The sequence below is a fragment of the Pholcus phalangioides genome, unplaced genomic scaffold (assembly GCF_987345545.1).
Source record: "Pholcus phalangioides strain wild (caught in Gottingen) unplaced genomic scaffold, Ppha-v1.0 ptg000013l_1, whole genome shotgun sequence".
NCBI classification, from domain to species: Eukaryota; Metazoa; Arthropoda; class Arachnida; order Araneae; family Pholcidae; genus Pholcus; species Pholcus phalangioides.
In genome coordinates, this window is record NW_028301606.1 from 28,756,929 (window position 1) to 28,777,294 (window position 20,366).

At 35.0% G+C, this 20,366-nt stretch overlaps 1 protein-coding gene across 4 annotated transcripts; it reads right to left on the reverse strand.

The window, feature by feature from the left end:
- Positions 1-520: 520 nt before the first annotated feature.
- On the reverse strand, positions 521-20,187 carry LOC149078923 (glutathione S-transferase LANCL1-like). 4 transcript variants are annotated; one of them, XM_089241137.1, is made up of 10 exons: positions 20,112-20,187; positions 16,190-16,279; positions 14,872-14,992; positions 13,769-13,985; positions 12,418-12,559; positions 9,847-9,993; positions 8,750-8,932; positions 8,201-8,377; positions 2,457-2,529; positions 521-839 (listed from the first exon to the last, which is right to left on the reverse strand). In XM_089241137.1, exons 2-10 carry the CDS (start codon positions 16,265-16,267, stop codon positions 655-657), a joined length of 1,323 nt encoding a protein of 440 aa, XP_089097263.1. In that variant the 5' UTR covers positions 16,268-16,279; positions 20,112-20,187; the 3' UTR covers positions 521-654. The 4 variants fall into 4 exon arrangements, with proteins under 4 accessions (XP_089097263.1, XP_089097264.1, XP_089097261.1 ...); XM_089241138.1 differs by having other exon boundaries at positions 16,190-16,276; positions 20,112-20,146; XM_089241135.1 differs by having other exon boundaries at positions 19,960-20,127.
- Positions 20,188-20,366: the final 179 nt, after the last annotated feature.

The following is a 20,366-nucleotide window of genomic DNA, read 5'->3' on the forward strand; positions in this document are numbered from 1 at the left end:
TTTAAACTATTGAGAGAGAAACATTTCTCAAAAGTAATGAAAATTCTAGACCTAATGAATTAAGAACAATTTAAAGGAAATAATTCCAGCAACAATGAAAATTCATAAAGAAAAATTTCCAGAATTGATGAAAAAATAAGTTACAAATTGGTTGAAAGCCTCCAATAATTTACCATAGGTGCGGGGTCCCACAAAGCGCAGGACCTTGCATATACCCCTAAGGGCAGCTCTGCAAATAAGTAAATTTATGTTTTATCAATCTGCATATTAAAATATCAAATATCACAAAAAAGATTGAAGTGAAAAGGCTATAAAGTGACTATGATATTGAAGTGGAAAGATGCCATAAATCTAACCACCTTTTAGACGTTCTCAAACTTTGAAGAAATACACACACATGCTATGCCCTAAAGTTACATTAAATGTTTCATTAAAAAATAATTTCAGTTAAAACAGATTTTTAAGACAAAAACAATTATAAGATTTTCCCCACATTTTTCAATTTTAAGACCATCGGCAATAAGTACTGTAAACCATTTATTCTTCTTATATACATACAGTTAAGCGGAACGATAAGCAAAGAGACACTTTATGAGAGAAACAAGAATATGACTGATTCAAGGTAAATAAAAAAAACACAATCAAAGCATTGATTTATTCTTGAGGAGGGTGTTCTTCTTTGGGTGTTTCATCAAGCTGCGAGTCCTTGGGTCTGATTTCAGGTAATATTACTTCTTCCTCATCTCTACTCAGAGGAGTGTTATGCAACTGGAAAGCGGGAAATGCCGAGTTCATAGGTTCAAGCAGATCCGACAAGAAATAAACGGTGCCAGCAAGTCCTGAACAAGTTCCAAAGAAAATTTATGTTAGTCCTTTGTGTTAAATAATGTGTCTAGATTAGCTAAAAAAAACTGCCTAATAAAGCAAAAGTGAAAATTAAAACCGCTATAAATTTTCAATTCTGTGAATTCCAACATAAATCTATAATGTCAGAGGTCACCTATATCCATTTTAGTCAATATTAGGATAACACTATTAATTTTGCAGTTCTTTTGTTACACTACACATGGATACACGACACTAAGTTCTATTCAATAAATATAACAGAGATATTGTGTGTGTGACTTTATAAAACAAGCAAGCTCCACAGATAGATATATTAACAAAAAACTTTAACCTAAACTCTCTAAAGTTTAACTAAAACTTTAAAAAGCTCTCCTAAAAAATTTTCCTTTTGTGACATGGTGTGCCTTTACCTCCAACATACAGAAATAATGGTGAAACAAAAATAAAAATGGAAGAAAAACTTTGTTATCATGCAAAGTTTACCTTTGAAAATATAGTAACCCCCCTTCCTTATATCATGTATGTCAGGAGACAAAGGAAAAAGTGTGATACTTAAAGCTTGATATATAGCTGCAGACTATGTAGATTCTAAGGTTAGTTAAATTTTTAACAGTGATTACATTAAAATAATGATATATCAAATTGTGCGTTATAACAAGGCAGAATATAATGAGAGACATCATATAGATATTTTTTGAATGTATAAGAACTCAGCATTAATATAAGTTCTTGTTCACAACTGACTTAGTTTCTCTGCTTTTGTGTCATTTTCAGTGCAGCGACTAAAAACAAAAACTTACTTTGTCGCTCGGTGGTCTGTATCTATTTTGGCATCTCTTCCCTGTAATTTTTAACAGAAATGGAGTAAACTCAGCACCCTTCCTGGTCCAGCACTCGGAGTACTACACCCCTTACCCTCCCTTGGTTGTGGGGCCCTGGTCAATCTTTCGATGAGAATCTTCAACTGTGCAATCAAGTGCTCTTAAAATTTTGGGATTTTCTACCAGATGGTTGATAATGGGGGGAGGGGGAATTGTACAGTTAACAATTATACAGTTTGATCATTTTTTGTGGTGCCTCTTTTTCCTGATGCCCTTAGCACATGCTTATTTTGCTTAATGGTTAATCTGGCCCTGCCTTGACTAATGAAGATAATTTGTTCCAGAACCACATTTGTTAGCCTAAATATAATTTCCCATTGGTTTCTATGGAAAACTGTTTAACTCATTCCAGGAATTGCCCAAAATTCCAAAGTAACTTTAATAAAACACTGAGAAGCACTAAAAAAAAGTTGAGCCCAACGGCTGAGAAAAACAACTTCTCAATTATGAGATGAAAAACCGGATATCTTTTTAATTTTACACTGTGTATGCTACGCATTCGGATTCATGAGCTATAATGAAAGAAAATGTAAAGTGGGCATACTCAGTGCTATGTGATATAGTCAGCTCATTTCTCTCTCACACACATGCAATGGAAAAGATCAGGTCTTACAAAGTCTGTATTACAAAGTCTTTGAATTTGCAAGTATTGGAGCCTAGTAAATCTTCACTGAAAGAAATTGCAATTTTTAAAAATAAATATATTGAAGAAGAGAAAGTAAAACATGCCTTCAAACAGTGAGAGAGGACGATCAGGAATTCGACATTCATGTTTCCCATAATCAAAACACCATTCTGCAAACTGGAAGAAAAAAATACATTATTTTTACATGAACTTTTTGCAAGTAGCATAATACATATTAATTAAAAAGGGAAGAATACAACTCCTACTAAAAAATTTTCATTCAGAATCATTCATGATAATCTTTCATTTCAAACTGCAGTTTTAATAAGTAAATACAATGGAGTATGTGTGAAACGGAAGGCCAGAGGACAAAGTGTCCATCTTAGACAGGTTTCACTACGCATAGTTTTTATCAGGTAAGGGGATGATACAGGGGTCAGCACGGATCATGGCCTCAAAATTAGTGAAAATAGTGACCAAAATGTTTGAAAAAGTGACCAAATAGTGACCGAAATGTTTAAAAGTGACCAAATAGTGACCAAAATTTTTTAGAGAGAGAGACCAAATGGACAATGAATTTTTATTACCAAATTGAATGAATTGAAATTGAATTTAGTTTTAACTTTGCATTTCAATAGAACTCATTGAAATTGCTTTTTTTACATAATAGATAGAAATAATTAAATCAAACTCAAACGCATTCTGCTAACCAGAAAAGTTTTGAATAACTTATCAAATTTATCAACAACTATGAGTGAGAGAATAACTATATTACATCCCTTTTAAGTAACAGCAGCAATGCCTTCCCCCATGTTGCTTTGCACAACCCATCTTAAAATCAATTTAAGCAGGAAAAACTTCAAAGCGGGAAAAATTTTTCACATTCAAAGAAGGGAAAAAAATGAAATAACACAAAATTTGATGAGAGAATTTGTCCCATCTACATTCCAGTGGATTTTTCATTCATGTTATGCTATGAATGACAGTATACAAAATGTACTCAAACTTTTTTTAACTAGTACAAATTTGATTTACATACCTAGGTTTGTATAATATGTTCCAACAAATTTTAAGAAATTTACTTAATGATTAAAAACCATAAAATTAAATTTTTAACATTTTAAATTATTAAATTAAAAAATTACTTAAATTACTGAATTATAAATCATTTAAATTATTAAATTGAATAAAGTATTCAAATTATTAAATTAACTAAATTATTTTAATTATTATATGTTGAGGGAGGGGCAATCCACCCCCCCCCCAGCGTCAATGGCAGAGCCTACTGATGTATACATGTATATGATGTATATCAATTGTCATCGTGCCACACCCCTAAGACCTTCAAGTCTATCTCCACCTATGGCTGGACTGGGAAAAGTGGGCGAGTACTATTTTACAGGCGGGGGCACCAAAATAATACTGTCCTTGGGTGAGGGAAAAAATAAACCAGTTTTGAAATTTGTAAAAATATATATTTTCCCTTTTTTTACACACAACATACACCCATGGCCCCCACAAAGGGTGGGCTGACAAGGCTCCAGCCCTGGGGCCCGGGAGGATTTTAATAATTTTTTTGTTTTTTCACGCTATAAATTCATCATAAAGGGGGGCCCCGTGAAAGTCTGGTCAGGGGGCCCGTAAAAGATCCCAGCCTAGGGGCCCTGCTTCAGGATGTGGGGGCCATGCATACACCCCTGCAAAAAAAACACATTTACTCCTTTACCCAGAAACACAGGGGTGGGAAGTGACAAAGTCCATTTCGGAGCAGCAAAATTCAGGATTCTGAGCAGTTTTGGAGCAGCAAATTCAGCAGATATTTATTGGAGCAGGGAAATTAACAAGAATATTTTCGTTAACCCTCCTCCCTTTTCAAAATAAAACTGCACTGTCTTTTGTTATCAAAAATCTTTTCATCAGCTTGTTTTTGGTGTTTCAGGCTTTTGACACATCGTTTGAAAGAGAGGCTGTCATAAAATTTTTCACACCAGTCTATTTAAGATGATTTTTGCTTACTGAGGGCACTATTTGCTGTCTTGAACAGCAGCACTTCAAATGAGCAAAAAATTTTCTATAACTTTTTTATACTCGGAAAGAAATTGTTGCAAAAGGGGGGAGAATTTCGGAAGAATCAACACGACCTTTGGCGATTAAGTACTTATTATTTGGCGAGATTGGTGATCTGACACTCGTTATTCGGCAGTTTCTAAATTAACATTCGTAATTTCTGCTGCTTCCAGTGGCGACTTTTTTTTAAACGGCAACTGACTCGCATTTGCACTTTAAAGCTTTTTTTTTTTTTTTTGAAGCCGAGCACAACTCAGGTCTATCGCCATGGGCAATTTACTACCTAGTGAGTTGTGCCGGAAGTGTAAGTATGTGTACCTAACAGTCTGAGTGCGTATTTAGTGTTGTGTATGATTTTTTAGTGCTGCCATCTATATCTCAGAAGTGAAGTGAGTGTAGTGTAATGACTGAATATTTATACTGTTTGTAGGACTGTCGCTCTCTGTGGCGAGACTTTTTAACGGAGAGATCGGCTTGCATTTGCGCCTTGAAGTTGGGAACCACAGAAAACCCACTTCAGCCGACCACCACTGTGGTGACGATGGGGCTCGAACCCGGGTCCCCGCGACACGAGTCCGTCATTATGACCACTCGACCACCACAGCGGCGCACTTTAAAGCTGAAAGACTATTGCAAACTATCTTCAGTTGCACAATCACGGATATTATCGCGGTTTCACGATGGAAAGGCCGATAGTTTAAATAAGGCGTACAGTGGAATATATATAAAACACGCTCTTAGAAAGAATCGTTTCACGGTAAGCAGGAACAAAAAATTTTTGGCGACCTTTAAGAAATTCTGGGCATACGAAGCAAAATTAGCTATTTGGCGCAGAAAAATACGAAACCACTATTGGAGCAGGATGGCGCAAGATGTTAATTTTGGCGCAGTGTTCCTACCCCTGGAAAAAGTATAATTTTGGCCTTCCCCCCGTAATTTTTAACAGAAAAAGAGACTCAGCGGCCTTGCCCGGTAAATTTCCCATGAACCTTGTAAGCACCAACGTGGCGACTTTTTTTCGAGCCAAGGAATCGCCGTTTTGCGGTAGTCAATTCAAGATGGCTGACGAAGGGCACATAAAAAATTACAAAAAAATATATAATTTATAATATGAATTAACCTAATATGCGAAAATCGATAGAAATATATCGGGAAATACGGAAAATTAGGATGAAATGAACACAAAAATTGAATCAACAACATACGGGGTTTATAAATGCGGTTGATACAGAGTTTATGGATGCTGCTGTCAGGGCTACCTATTTTAGCGCGAAAACAAGTCGCCACGTTAGCGCTGACTCCTCCCGTAACTTTCAACGAACAAAAATAGTGAATTCGTCCCCATCCGGGACACCCGATTTACCATGGCCGTAATACAATTGTTTTTTATGGAGGGGAAACGTAATTTTACTGCCCCTTGACTGTGAAATTCGATAATTTTGCAAAGGAATTTTTATTGCCTTTTCTTAAATATACCATTCCATCAAAAACGCCGTCCAAGGCATTGTTTTCTCCCCCCCCCCGCTTTTGGATCTGATCACGGTATGTAGCAATCCGGGTCGCAAGTACGAACGAAAATTTACTATCGCTCGGGGCCGGTATCCACTCTTTTTAACAGAAAATGAGTAAACTCGGCACCTTTCCTCGTTCAACACCCGTGGAACCAGACCCCCGCCCTCTCCTATTGCGGTCATAACAGACTCGAGACAAACGTTTTAATAACTTCCGAGGTCTAAAAATAAGATTTTTTTACACATCAAGAATGGCGCGCAAGATGTCGATATTTGTTGGGGGGCAGAGCGCACCGACTGAGCTGAAGAAAAACAATGATCAGAAGTTCATTTTGAACTCTTTTTCCGTAAAAGTTGCAAAAACAAAAAACAAGATCATTTTCGTTCATCAAAAATACGGCCGGCAATCAAAAGGGAGAAACAAATCGAATCCCGACATACATCCATGCGGAAAAAACAGACATCTCACCTATAAAGAAAAAACCAGTCTATATATCCGTGCTCCCGTGAGAGTACGCCGCCGCCGATTTGCATACAGCGTCGGAACAACCGGTTCCCGCACGTGCATGGAGAGAAAAAAAAAGGAAAACAATCCAACAATATTAAGTAACAATCAGTATCGTGAAGATGCTCTAAATTAAGTTACGGCCCGGGAATAAAAAAAATTAATATTAGGCCCTTTAAATTAGGAAAAAAATGGGAAGTAGGGGCCAAAGGCGCGCTCGGTGTGTGCCCATCGTTAAATCCGCCTCTAGTTACGGCTCCCATGCACGTTAACTGAGTTTTTATCAGCCTGATGACAAATTTTCATCTGATTTGGAAACCCTTGTGTTAAACTAAATGTTGAATTGCAGGATTCTGTGATCTTTTCATAAATAGTTCTCCTTTCGATCAAATTTGGGGGTACGGTTTCTTGCTCAGATTTAAATCCAGTTAGAAAAATAGTACGAATTTTATTTGTCGATAGATCGCGATTTTCAATCGGATGATTTTTTTTTTATTGTAAGTAAATTCAAAATACATGCGAGCTTCTTTAACCTTGGCCAGCTACAAGAGTATTCTCCAAAGCGTATTAATACGCTTAATACGTATTAATAATACGCGTCTTTAATACGCGCTTTGGTATTCTCCCGCTGCGCGTAAGTTAGCTTCTGCACGGGCTCTCTAATCGTCATTTCAAATAACATTTAAAAAAATTAACAAAAGTAACGATAGAACAAACAACAAATGTAACTTGCTCGATGCTCCAAGAAAGGAATTCGGCCCTTAGGACTAAAATTTTTTAAAACAAATAAAATAAAGGATCAATTTTAAAATAAGATGTAAATAAAAGAACGAGTGAGCACGTGGGGAAATAAGAAAGAATGGTAGTATGGGGGGGGGGGAATTTTTTGTTGTAAGTACGCCTTTTATGCTATTTTTTTTTTTCCGATCGGCTTTTCCATAAAATGACGATTCTTTAACCAAGGAGCTTTCTTTTTCCAAGCGCCTTGAAATCAAGTTATGCTGACGTCACACGGTATGCTCCCGGGTAGAACTCCTTAATACACGATAGGTATATGAAGGCGTCTTACTCCCGGGAAGATAAGATGCCTTCGATAGTAGTTCAATGAAGGGAGGGAGAAAATTAGCGATATTGAACAGGTAAAGTTCCTCCTTGAAGAAAAGAAAAACACTGACAGCAGAAAAGCGCGCGAGACCGAGGTTTTTTTGCTAAAAAAGTGGAAAAAGTGACCTGGGCCTGAAAATACGTAATAAAAGTGACCAGTTTCTAAAAAAGTGACTTTTAGTGAAAAAAGTGACCCGTGCCGAGCCCTGATGATATATTATGAACTCTCAGAAAAGAACAGCAAATTTTTGCATAATTTATATTTTTCTGCTGAAAAGAAATGCTTAGTTTAGAAGAAAGTACCTGGTCAAGAAAAGTCATTTTATTGCTGTAGAAGAAACTACTTTTTAATGTTTAGATACAATAGAGTATTTTTAAGGTTAAAAACAAAAAACAATTGATTCAACTAATGTTTATGAAAGCTAGGTGTTGAAAATATATTTATATTAAGTTGATAGTCATAATCCGTTTGTCAATTATTATTTTTTTACAGAAAATATAGTTGGTATTGATCTTGGGAATCTCACGATACTGTTTTTCTTATTGTTTTAAAATTGAAGTGCACCTCATTTGCAGTTCAGTTGCCACTGTTAAAACTTTATACCTCAATACTGAAAATTACAAAACGTTCATGCTTGATGCGAGGAAACTGCAAGTATACCTTCAAAGCCCTGTGCAAGTATACTTCTTCTTTTGTAACTTGAAAAAGCCTCAAGTGGGCATAACCATTACCAGCAACACCATGGCAAATTCCATAACCTTTACGCAAAAGGCCTCTCTTCCAAATCGCATCACTGCATTTCTTTGCTGCAGCCAAGTATTTTCCATCAGAAAAGACCTAAAGAATTAATTCAAACACAATTTGTTAAAAATATATTTTTTTAATACATAATAATTTATAAAAATGGCTGCAATTGAAATAACATTAAATTTAACACACAATTGCGATCAGTTTTTTGACAACACATTTTAAAGAACTTTTCCAATGAATAAAATATAATTTCTTTCTAATCATAAGGTGATGATACCAAACAGTGAATTCATAAATTCATGTTTTCATTATTTAAAAAGACGGCAATTTTTGCATAAAATGAAAATTGTTTTAAAATTTCACACACAAAATATGGAAATTTTGCGTTAAAATGAATAAAAATATTATTTGTTTGGAACAATGTAAATAAGTGGTCCGAGTTTCTAATTCCTTAATTACCTGATAAGCGAGTATAAAAAGATGAATTGCTCCAGGAGCTCCATGGCACCAATGAATGAGTTTATCTGCATTATTTCCCAGTGATGATGGAAAATTTCCAGACGGAAATTGAAGTGTCATAACAGCATCAATAGATGGTTTCACCAGCTCATCCAATTCACCAGGAAGCAAAAAGTTTTTTGCCTTAATAAAAATTAAATAAAAGAAAGTATATTAAACCCTTAATACTCACACAAGTGAAAAGTTATGCTGAAAATGCGAGAACAGATCTTCTGAGAGAAGTAATGTGAGTATTCCAGTTAAGTATAAATCCAATTAAATGTGGAAAATTTCATAATAATTTATAAGAGCTAACTGTTATCTAATCCTCTTAATGCATGATGCATCATATGAACAGAAGTAAATGCATTGCTTCAGGAAAATATCAGCACAATATTCATTAACAGGCCACCTCTTAGCTCTTTTCTACTAAATGTGTGCTTTTGGTGAGTATCGAAAGAGTATTACATAAAATAAGACTACTATCAAACTCTGTTTACATTGGGAATTAAAATGTATGGAATTAAAACTGGAACTGTGGCACTTTCGGCATACCTTAGATCCGCGGAGTGGGTCACATTGACCTAAACTGTGAAGAAATGGTGTTTCACAGCGAAAACAAGAATTTATTTTCAGTTTTCCTGGGTTTTCCCCTACTTTTAATCAATGTTGTTCAATTGTGTGTTCATAATGGAAAACTATATTTGTAAAATCAGCTTAAAAATTAGCTAAAAACTGATGTAACGCTGTAAAAATAAGACTTAGTATACATTATTTACACTGTTTCAGTACAAAAAATTTTTCAGTAATCTCATAATATGACAAAGATGTAAAATAAGCGTATGAAATAAAGTATGAGAGTGTCTATAATATGAATCTGTCAAATAAGTATTGATTTCTTATTGACAAGGGGAATTTCTGATGAGCAGTGGAGAAAAGTTTTTTCATTATTCTTGCGAGAACATTAAGAGAACATTATAATATATATATATATTCAAAAAAAGACATGCATTTGAAACATTCAACAAATTTAAAAAACTGTTCTTTGACATACATACTTGCAATAGCATGTATAAGATCCCAATAAATCCATGAGCAGCACCAACGTATGCTTTATCATGCCATTCATAATACAACGGTAAGTCCAATGTGTTAGCAAATTTCTTGGCTCCATATTTACCAGACTTCAAAATAGCTGCAACAATCTATCATGAAAATCAAAAGAAGACAAATTGAAACCCTGAGTTCAGAATTAAAAAAAAAGTTTATAAATAAAATAAATAACAAATGAGTGATTCACATATATTTTTGTATATCACAGTAGAAAAGTTTCATATAAATGATAATTTGAATCTTGTTGTAAGATGAAGCCACTAAATATGAAATGAATATTTTTCACATAGGATATAATCAAATATATTTTTTATCAGTTTATTCAAACTTTAGTACAAAAGATTTTGTGTTTTGTTTCCAACTTTGTGTCAATGAGGTTCAACTGTACTATGAACACATACTTACCAGATTCACTTAAGCTCTGTTACAAACAGGGGTGATATTTGTTTTCGAGTAGATGAAAGAAACACATAAGAGTTCTCTCTCTCTCTTCCCACATTTTCAAGACTTCATTGGTATCCCTGTAAACTAGAACTGTTTTTCCCCCTTTACCACAATATTCTTTCCCTCTCACTACAATTTTGTGAGTAACAAATAAATACAATGATCATAATACAACAGCATCAATGATCTCTCACTGATGCATCAATGCAAAAGAACAAGGGAAAAAAGGTGCATGAGTGAATAGGTGAATGGCATTACTATGCTGTATCTTTGACCGGTAGAGCAAAAAATAGTCTTATAACTGAGAGAAACTATAGGTGAGAGGGTATGAAGTGAAAGATCACTATATATAGTATCACATATATAGCCTTTTCAGATCCTGCATGTACAAATGTGTGGGTTGCTATTTCTCACGGTAATTTTTTTCCCAACCTCACGGCGTTAAGCTCTGACAAAAAGAATTGTGTGTTTTGAGTTTAAAATATGAATATAAAGTTTGGGGACTTTCATCCGAGGGTAGCACTTAAGGTTGAACTCTTAGGGTTTTTTGAGATAGTTTTCAGGAGAAAGTGCCTCCATGAAAAATGTGATTTATGACAAAAAATTCTATATGAAAATCAATATTCATTGCATCATCTTAGCTAAAAAAAATTGAACAAAGTGAATTATTTCTTCATAAAAAGAAAAAATATAAAAAAAGATTTTTTGAGTATCAAAAATTCAAAAACATATTGAAAATTCCAAAAAAATGAAAGATCTGGTCTCAAAGGGATAGAGCAGTCTTGCAAAGAGACATGTGACAAACACTTTGAGTGTGCATCGCGGCTCCTAGGGACATTGCCAACCTTTGTCAGGGGCATCGCAAGGAGCTGGATATATTGATTTGTGTGAATATTTATGCTTTAAAGTGGTTCTTTTAAGTGAAAATAAATGCTAAACTATTCTGGAGAGCAGTATATGAAAGATAAATTGAGGAAGGGAGCCGCAGGTGATAAAAGTTTGAGAATCACTGGGATAGAGGAAGGTGGCCGGGAGAGGGAAAAAGAATGGAAAACCAGCCCTTTTTCTTTCTTTTTTCCTTCATTTCATATAAGTAAGCAGTAATATCAGTTTTTCAGATTTTTTGCTGGTACTTCAACTGTACATCATCCTAATTCATTGCCAAATGTCTGTGTGTAAAGAGGTTTAACAAATCAGGTCAACTATAATTGTAGCATGGCATAACAAGTCGCTCATTTTTCACTGGAATTCACTTTCTTTCATTTACTGGTTTGAAAGATTCAAACTTGCAGGAGAAAAGATACATACATAGACTATATGAAATGTAGATCAACAGAATGATTAACATTCAGGAACAAGCACCCGAAAACAATCAGGATTCACAAAAAATGTTTTATGAACTGTATGAATAAGGGTGATTAAACTTTTTTGTTCAATATCTATGGGGACATAAATCATATAAAAATAAACATCTTTTGTCATAGAATATGTGCTACAATCAGAACAGCAAAAGCAATAGACAGTGCTTTCCAGTGAGCACAAAAAATTGTACAAATATATTAATGACACTGAACATAAGGAAATGAACTAAAATAGTTACACATTTCATGTAATTCCTCAGAAAAGTGATTGCCAACTCTGATGTATGTTTTATATCACTGACAGAATAGTTTGTGTACACCCTGGAGGATAATGGTCTTTCTCCTCACCCCCCCCCCCAGCTGCTGCGGCAGCTATACAAATTCTTGCAACTAGGTCTTCAAAAATTTCAATGGGAGACATGGACATTATTTCATAGACAATCATTTTGGATGTTGCCATAAAAAGTGCAAGAAAAGTATTTACTTTTACACTCACTGTAAAGCGCTCCCTACTGCATTTGCCATTTTGATTGGCCCATACCAAAAAACGTTTGATTTTTTTAAGTTCTACTCTTCCCCTTAAAATTTGATAGAAAATTTTTAAATCACCTTGTAGGCTATATGTTGTGGCTAATGGCCAAAGTTTGTGCAATTAAGTCACTAGCCAAGCTTTGGACATTGGACATGAATATATGATATGAAAGCACTAACTTGGCATGTTAGTTTGTCCCGAACACGATCCTTTCCAAACTGCTTTCTGATAAACAGAAGAGAAAACAAAAAACCAGAACGGCCATATAACAGCTCATCAATGAAATTTGTGGCCAAGACTTCTCTGTCAAGATTTTCAAGCCTGAAAAAGAATTAAAAGTCAACTAAACCATAGATTGTAAAAATATTGTCAAAAATAATGCATAAAAAAATGTATTCTATTTTTTGAGAAAATGAAAAAAAAAGTTGAATACTGATAAACCAATTTGTTTCTTAGTTCTAGATTTAAATCATGTGACAAACATACATGAAACATGAACAAACCTGAAACACAACTTATTTCAAACAGTAAATATTGCACAATAATTATTTTCAAATTTACATTTGGGTTTGTTACAATATGATTAATGTTATTTTTTAAAAATAAGCCACACCCAGGAACATCACCACAAAAATGAGTTATTGGAGAAATGCTGTATCTGTTTCCAAAATTCTGTAACTAAATTGTTATCACAGAACAGAAATGAAATCGATTCGGCAACACCCTTCTCTCAATCAAAATACAAGAACATAATTTATTGTTAAATTTGTCTGCCTAACTGTGAGTGTTGTGTCATACAAATCAATGTGAATAATAATGACTAAACTTGTCTAGAGCTGTCTTGTCAAGTCTAACTGGTGTGCCCCCAGTCATACTGTTCAGTGCTTGAGTAGCACAGTGGTAAGGTGCTCGTCTTCCACTATGAAAGTTATGATAAGATCCATGAGTTGAAATCTGGGCATAGAACATTATGACCAAGTTCTTTACCCATTGAGCCTAGGGTGACCACCTATAGATGGCACTTTCATTTCCTGCCTAACTCCACTGGTTGGAAATTGCCATATGGCGATATATGACTGGAGTTGGTGTGTGGTAAAGTAGCCATACAGTTCAGTGCCATTTATAATTCTGTTGACATTGACTGACATAAGCGATCAAAACACACAATGATGAATGTTCAGCAAAGAAAAAAATATTTTTTCACAGCAATCACATTTTTTCTCTTTTTTTTGGGGGGGGGGGGTAAAATGCAATGAAATTATTTTAAATTATAACACTGCACCTTTCCAAAAAGCACAGCAGTCAACAATTACTTTTTCAGAAAATGGTATAGGTAACCTAGGGGTGAATAACCTTCTCAATCTGTGTGCCAGATTGACAGGTCACAAGAGATGATTACTACCCGCATGCCAGATATGTGAAATAATAACCGTTTGCAGGCCACAAACTAGTGTATTTATAATATTCTGAATTTTATTTTTGGTATCACTTTACTAAAATATGTAATTTTATCTGAAAAGATAAAGATACCTCTGAACCAGGCTTCTAGCTTCTCGGTCATAACCACATTTTAGAAGAATAGCAGCACCAACAGCAAGAGGTCCAGGTACTCCACACAAAAAAGAAAAATGTTTCTTTTTCAGACGAGCAAAAAGAGGTTCTGCGTATGTTCGAGCTTTAGCAATGAAATCTTGTTTTCCTTCCAACACTTTCATCTCTGACAAATGTAGATACAAAAGAGCAATCCCTGTAACAAATAGACATGATAAATTTGAGCTGATAAAGATAAATCACCTAGCAATTTTATCATTCATTCTAAACTCTGTTACAGATATTTTTCAAAGGCATATTTATAAATAATACAAACTTGTTAGAACTAATACATGGTGTGCATTACTGCTAACCAAATCAGTCCTCAGTTCCCGCACATATAGAAGAACCTTGATACATTAGAATTATATATGTCACATCCAAGACCATGTCCCTGGTTATTTTATTGAATCAATGTCATTTTTATACATCCCTTTGTACTGTGGTCATGTTATAAAGCCTGAGTAAACCATGCCCCAGACTGTGTTCACCCCCTCCTCCTCTGCTTGAGACATGAAACCCACTTTTCTCCAATCATCAATGATTAGAAAATTAAGGACATTTTTTTTTCAGTTTCTCATCAAAAATGTGAGAGAAATTAGACCCGATGGAATGGTGTCAATTCAATCGATTTCACATTTTTTGTTGGGTTCTGAAAAAAATTATAAATTTTGCTAAGAAAATTTACTCATACAGAGTTAAGAAAGTTTTCTTCCACTAGTTAGCCAGTTTTTATGTGACTGCTCATAAAAAACGAAAGATTTATAATGTAATTAACAGACAATATGGTTTTAGAAAAGCTCGTGTATCAATGGTGATCTTGTTCTAACTATGATGAAATGGACCAAATTCACCTGTAGTGTGAGGAAAACAGCCAGCCCTGATTTAACAAATCAGATGAGACAGAAAGTTATATTTTTCAAATCAGAGTTGAGATTATCACAAACATGTACGCACAAATTTTAAAGAGAAAAAAAGAGGTCATATAGAGGAAATTGTAAAATTTTGGTGCTACTGCATACTATCACATGAATAATAAATACCAGAAACTCCTGTATAGACTGATACATCATTCCAATCTATTTCAGTTTCCAATCTTTTCTCAAGATCGCTCAGCAACTTCTCGAAATTTTCAATCAGAGGCTCAGCAAATTCTGCTTTTAGCTGTGAAACAAAGGTTGGCAGTTCAGATGATAAATACAAAGTGTGTTTAATATCACATTCAAACAAAAAAAAGTATAATCTACAGAGGTGGCATTGCAGAAAACCACATGGGGGGGAATTCAATTGTACAACATCCTTATATATAATCCATTCCATGAGATATATCTCATGGGACGATGGCCTATGTACCCTCCACTCCCGATAGCAAAGGAAATGGTTCTGGATGGTGTGGCTGCTTATATGTTTTGATGCCCCAGCATTAAATTTTTAAGTGATTTGTTGCACTGTGACCTTTGTATATCAACTGTAACCAATTTAAACACACTCAACCCCATGCTGAGCAGTATGTTGCAGCATGGCAGTCGGCCCTGGAAGGGATTTTTCATCCGAATTGATGCACTTATTATAGGCATGGCATGTGAAAATGTCAATGCCTGCACAGTGCCAGAGATGTTGTGATCATATGTAGGGCCCGACAATTTCCCCGCAATCAAATGCATGTAAATCATTTATCTTACACATAACGAGGTCAGCTATCACTGCTCCTGTGTGCAGCACTCACAGTAATTTTCGTGTCTGTCATGAGTTGACACTGAACAACTTCTGTATACCACCAGCACTATTTAATTTGATTACTTTTGAATGGTGTTATCCGAAAATATAATTGTGAAGAGTAATTTCAGTTCTCCCTAAAATTTTAAGGGGTGTTTTTTTGTTAAAGAGATGAGTATTCGTTTATGAAACAGAGAAATAACTCTATTAAAAAAAATTACCTAAAAATCTGAAGTAGTATTTTCACTCCTCAATGAAATTTTGAGTGCAACTGAATTTTGATATGCGAATCATACATGTATTGGCAAACACTGCTTCTGAGTATATATGGAATTCAAAGATGCACAGGAAGGTTGCAGCCAATTGTGCATTCATAAATTATTAGGGGGAGAAATAAAGAGACTTGAGCCCTTGGCTTATAACACCTATAACAATATTTAGAAACCTTCAAACATTTTGGTTTCGAACTAGTTCAATTCAAAATTAATAATAGTACTAATGGGTACTAATAGTACTAATAAAACACTAATAGCACTAATGGGATTTATTAAATAACCGAAGTATATTTTCTCTGCCAAATGTATTCAAAATTCACTACATTCACTACAAATAACATGAATATCCAGAAGAAAAAATGTTACATACTTCCCCAGTTTCTTTATCATAAAGCCGAGTAGTACCATCATAATCTGGATATTTATTAGTAAATTCTCTGTCACTCATCTTTGATATCTTCTGATACATAATTTCATGAAAAGATAATTACATCATGTTAGACATTGAAATGTAACAAATAATTTTTATCACTATGTAACACAAAAATAAAAATTGGTATTGCAGGAAAACCAGAAATTCAAATGGACGGCTTTTATATAAAAGGAACCAAGTGCCATTTTTAACATTTTTGAGATATACCGACATCTGAACTATTGAAAAATAGAGGTGGGATTTTTTTTAAAAATAGAACCAAGTGACATATAGTCTGTGATGTCGTCTGTGTGCACATGAACCAACTACCAAACTAAAGAAATAACTGAATCGAAGGAAACTTGAAATAGCTGGTTCTCAGTTTTGATTTAATGGTGCTTGGTTCCTTTCATATGAAAGCCTTCCAAATATCAGTTTGACTTCATCTTGAATCTTGTATTCTATAAGAAAGAATACTATAGTCTTAGCATTTTTGAGAAAATGCTTAATTTGTGGAATTTTTTAGAAAAAAAAGCTAATTTTATTTTGAAATTGTGATTTAGTAATGCGAATTGGGTATTGCTGAGAAATGGGCGTCTACGCTACAGATAAAATATAGGCATGCTATGTAAAACCATATTTAGAAACCTTCAAACATTTTGGTTTCAAACTAGTTCAATTCAAAATCACTATTTTGTTTTCTTTTTTAACACACCAACACTTTATAGAGAATTAGCTTACATTAACATGTGAATTTTTAGCAAGTGAAAAACAAAAGATAATGTGAGAAATTATATGGGGAATTTTCTGATTGGACAGGTGTGAAGAGCGAAGTTCCTCAAGGAAGTATTCCTGGGCCCATAGTTTTTCACTTTTTATCGATAAACTAGATCAAGGTATTGATGGGGGCGTTAGTTGGGAATCTAAGCAATAGGGGGATCTGCCTTTGTGAGGCAGTTTGTCGTGAACTGGAGTACGCTTATTTAGATAATTATTTCCAAAACAATGGTTTTGGAAACCATACCTACAGAGGGACATAGACTTGGTTGAGGGGGGGGGGGCACAGAGAAGAGCTACATGTGCTCTTGTTGGCACACAGGGCTTGAGCTATAAAGAAAGACCATTTCTTGAATATGTTTACATTAGAGGAAAGCAGGTGTCATATGATCAAAGTGCTTAAAACTTTCAACGGGATGGATAGGTTGGACCATGAGTTATAAATAGGCCTACGCCGTCAATCAACTGCTTTGACAAGGAGACACTAGTATCGGTTAGTAAGGGGCAATTCCAGGATGTGGTGTGGCAGGGAGTTTTTCTCTAATATGGTTGTTAGCAAATGAAAGAGCTTACCTCAAGGGTTGTGAATTCTAACACAATTGACACGTTTAAATAGAAGTACAATAAACATAGTCGGGATAAATTGAGAAGATATCCATGCTTAGATTAAGACAACCATAATCTTATTTATGGCAGGAAATGTACAGGATGTTTAAAAAAGAATCATTCGATTTAAAAAAATCATAACTATTCAGTTTTTAATCTGTTTTGATTGAATAGTGTATAGGTAGAAAGAGGTCTCAAGGTAATCTCAAGTTTCACACAGTTGCTGACAGGTAGTGCCAACTTTCTTCCTTCGGCCATCACTTCAGTGTTTGTCAAGATGGTGACTGTCCGACAGAAATTGTTTTGTGTTCTTACGTTTCACAAAGTGCAAGTCCATAACAACTGTTCATCATATTTTTCATCGACAATACCCTAGTGTTGAACTTCCTACCACTCAGAACATTAGGCAATGGTATAAACAATTCCAAGACACGGGTTGTCTGTGTTGTAAAGGGAAATCCCCTGGCCGTCCCCCCGTGTCAGACGAAAATGTGGAGTGCATCTGGCAGAGTTTCGCATGTAACCCATAGAAATCCCCTCACAGTGGATGCAAACATGCTTGTAAAAGTTTGGGACGAATTTGACTACTGTATAGACATATGCCATGCATTCCCAAGGTGGACATATTGAACACCTTTAATTTGGTTTGTAAAAAAACTTTATGATTAGCAATGCAATATAAAATTAATCTTAAGTGTCTATGTTCAATACTTTTTCGTAACATACGTATTTCAAATCAGGTGATTCTTTTGAAACGCCCCGTATTATATAGTATTAATTATTAGTTTTACTTTTGTAATACGGGGTGATTATAAAAAAACTATCTCGACATATGGGCCCCTTTCATACCATTCACAGAAACTGAATGAAATTTTGGCATACGGTATTTTGATGTATGTGCTCAAGAATGATATGGAAAACAACAGTGTCACTCTAACAGTTACACTGAGAAAATTTCGAAAATATCAAATGGCACACAAGTTTTTTGTATTGGAAAATGTGATCTCCATTGTGAAAAACCCTAAATAGCATTTGAACGGCAACTGTAGCATGAAAATCACCGCGGTAGATAGGCTAAAATTGAGGACAACCAATAAGGATAGAGAAGCAACATAAAATAAAGCATTTTATTGTGTTTCACAAATTTTCCACATGACCTCCTTCACACACGATGACACTTTGCATGCGGCAGATGGTGGATAGCACTGCAGCACGTACCATGGCAATAGGAATCTCTTGAATCGCAGTTCTGATGGCATCTTTCAAATCAGATGCAGTTTGCGGACAAAACTGATACACTTTGGATTTCAGATATCTCCCCACAGCCAGAAATCCATTGGTGTGAGATCAGGAGACCTTGGTGACCACGGAAACGGGAAATGATGGGAGATAACTCTGTCACCAAACTGTTGACTTAAGACACATTTGACTGAAGACCCTACATGTGGAGGAGCGCCATCTTGCATCCACACAACTTCAGATAGAGCCTTTTGCCATTGCAATGCGGGAATCGCGTAACGAGTTAACATGTCCAGATAGCGTACACTCGTTACTGTACATGTTTGCAGATCACCGGCAGTAACCTCTTCAAAAAAGTAAGGGTCGAGGATGAACGTACTCGTTATACCACACCACACAGTCACTTTTTCCTCGTGTAATGGGCGTGCAAGCACATCATGTGGATTATTGTCTGCCCAGTGCACACAATTTTTCGAATTCACGTTATCAGTTAACGAGAAATGTGCCTCATCTGTCCACAGAATGCGTAAAGGCCAGCTGCTATCTTCATCGTACAGGATAAGGAATTGATTCGCAAAATCCAGCCGTAATTGATAGTCTCCCGTTTCCAACATCTGGACACGCTGGAATCTATACGGAAACATGTTTAGAACAGAGGGCAGAATCTTTTTTTTATAATCACCCCGTATATGCTTTATATTGGGTTGCCGTATTTTGGTTATATTTAATATCCATATTTTTTTATACAAATACAAATACAACGCCACAACAGGCAAATTGCCCAACGAGGTGGCTGAAACTTTATAGGCAACTTAACTGTAGTAACCTTTGTGTTTGTATAAGCTCTACAAATTTTGGAGAACTAATGGTGAATTGAATTTCAATTAACTTGGCAGACACCAATCTAATTTATCGTGGCACTAATCATAACTATAATTGAATTAATAACTAATCAAGCCAGAGTACTGGTTATAAAGTTATTTTAGAATCCTATGAAGGGGGACAGTTAAGCATGCTTCAGCTTGAAAATCTTCATTTCAGTGAAGTCTAAAAACGAACTGGAAATTCGAGTTGAGATAAATCAACTTGGACTAAATGGACATCACCTTTGAAGAGCGATGACCCATAACAACAAGTCCCCTATACGAAACAAATGATGCAATACATTTCAAACTGAATAACGTTTTGATTTCACTGAGAAAAAGTATAACATACAGTTCATCACGTGGTAAATGGAAAAACTAAGGAAAATTCTCACCGAAAATTTTTTGTTTACATCTGGTGCCGCCTGTAGCAGAAGTGGATAGTTTTAATTTTGTTCACTTCTTCTCTTCCTAGAAAATGTATAAAGTCAATTTATCAGCTAATTAATTTCGCTAAATAAAATTTATTGATAAAAACATTAGTTTTATACTTATTTGTTTTTCATATGAGTTTTTAAAGTAATTATTGATGCCCAAATTATGAAAAAATTTTTTTGTTTTTTTTCCCTCCTAGCACATGGTAGGGGTCA

Bases quoted from the DNA above. Each gene is read 5' to 3' on its own strand.
- LOC149078923 (XM_089241135.1), bottom strand. From the start codon at position 19,980: ATGGGTCATCGCTCTTCAAAG. The intron at 13,986-14,871 runs GTATTTATTATT...TATTTGTTACAG, and splicing joins AGTCTATACAGGAGTTTCTG to GGATTGCTCTTTTGTATCTA. The intron at 12,560-13,768 runs GTATCTTTATCT...ATTCTTTTTCAG, and splicing joins GCTAGAAGCCTGGTTCAGAG to GCTTGAAAATCTTGACAGAG.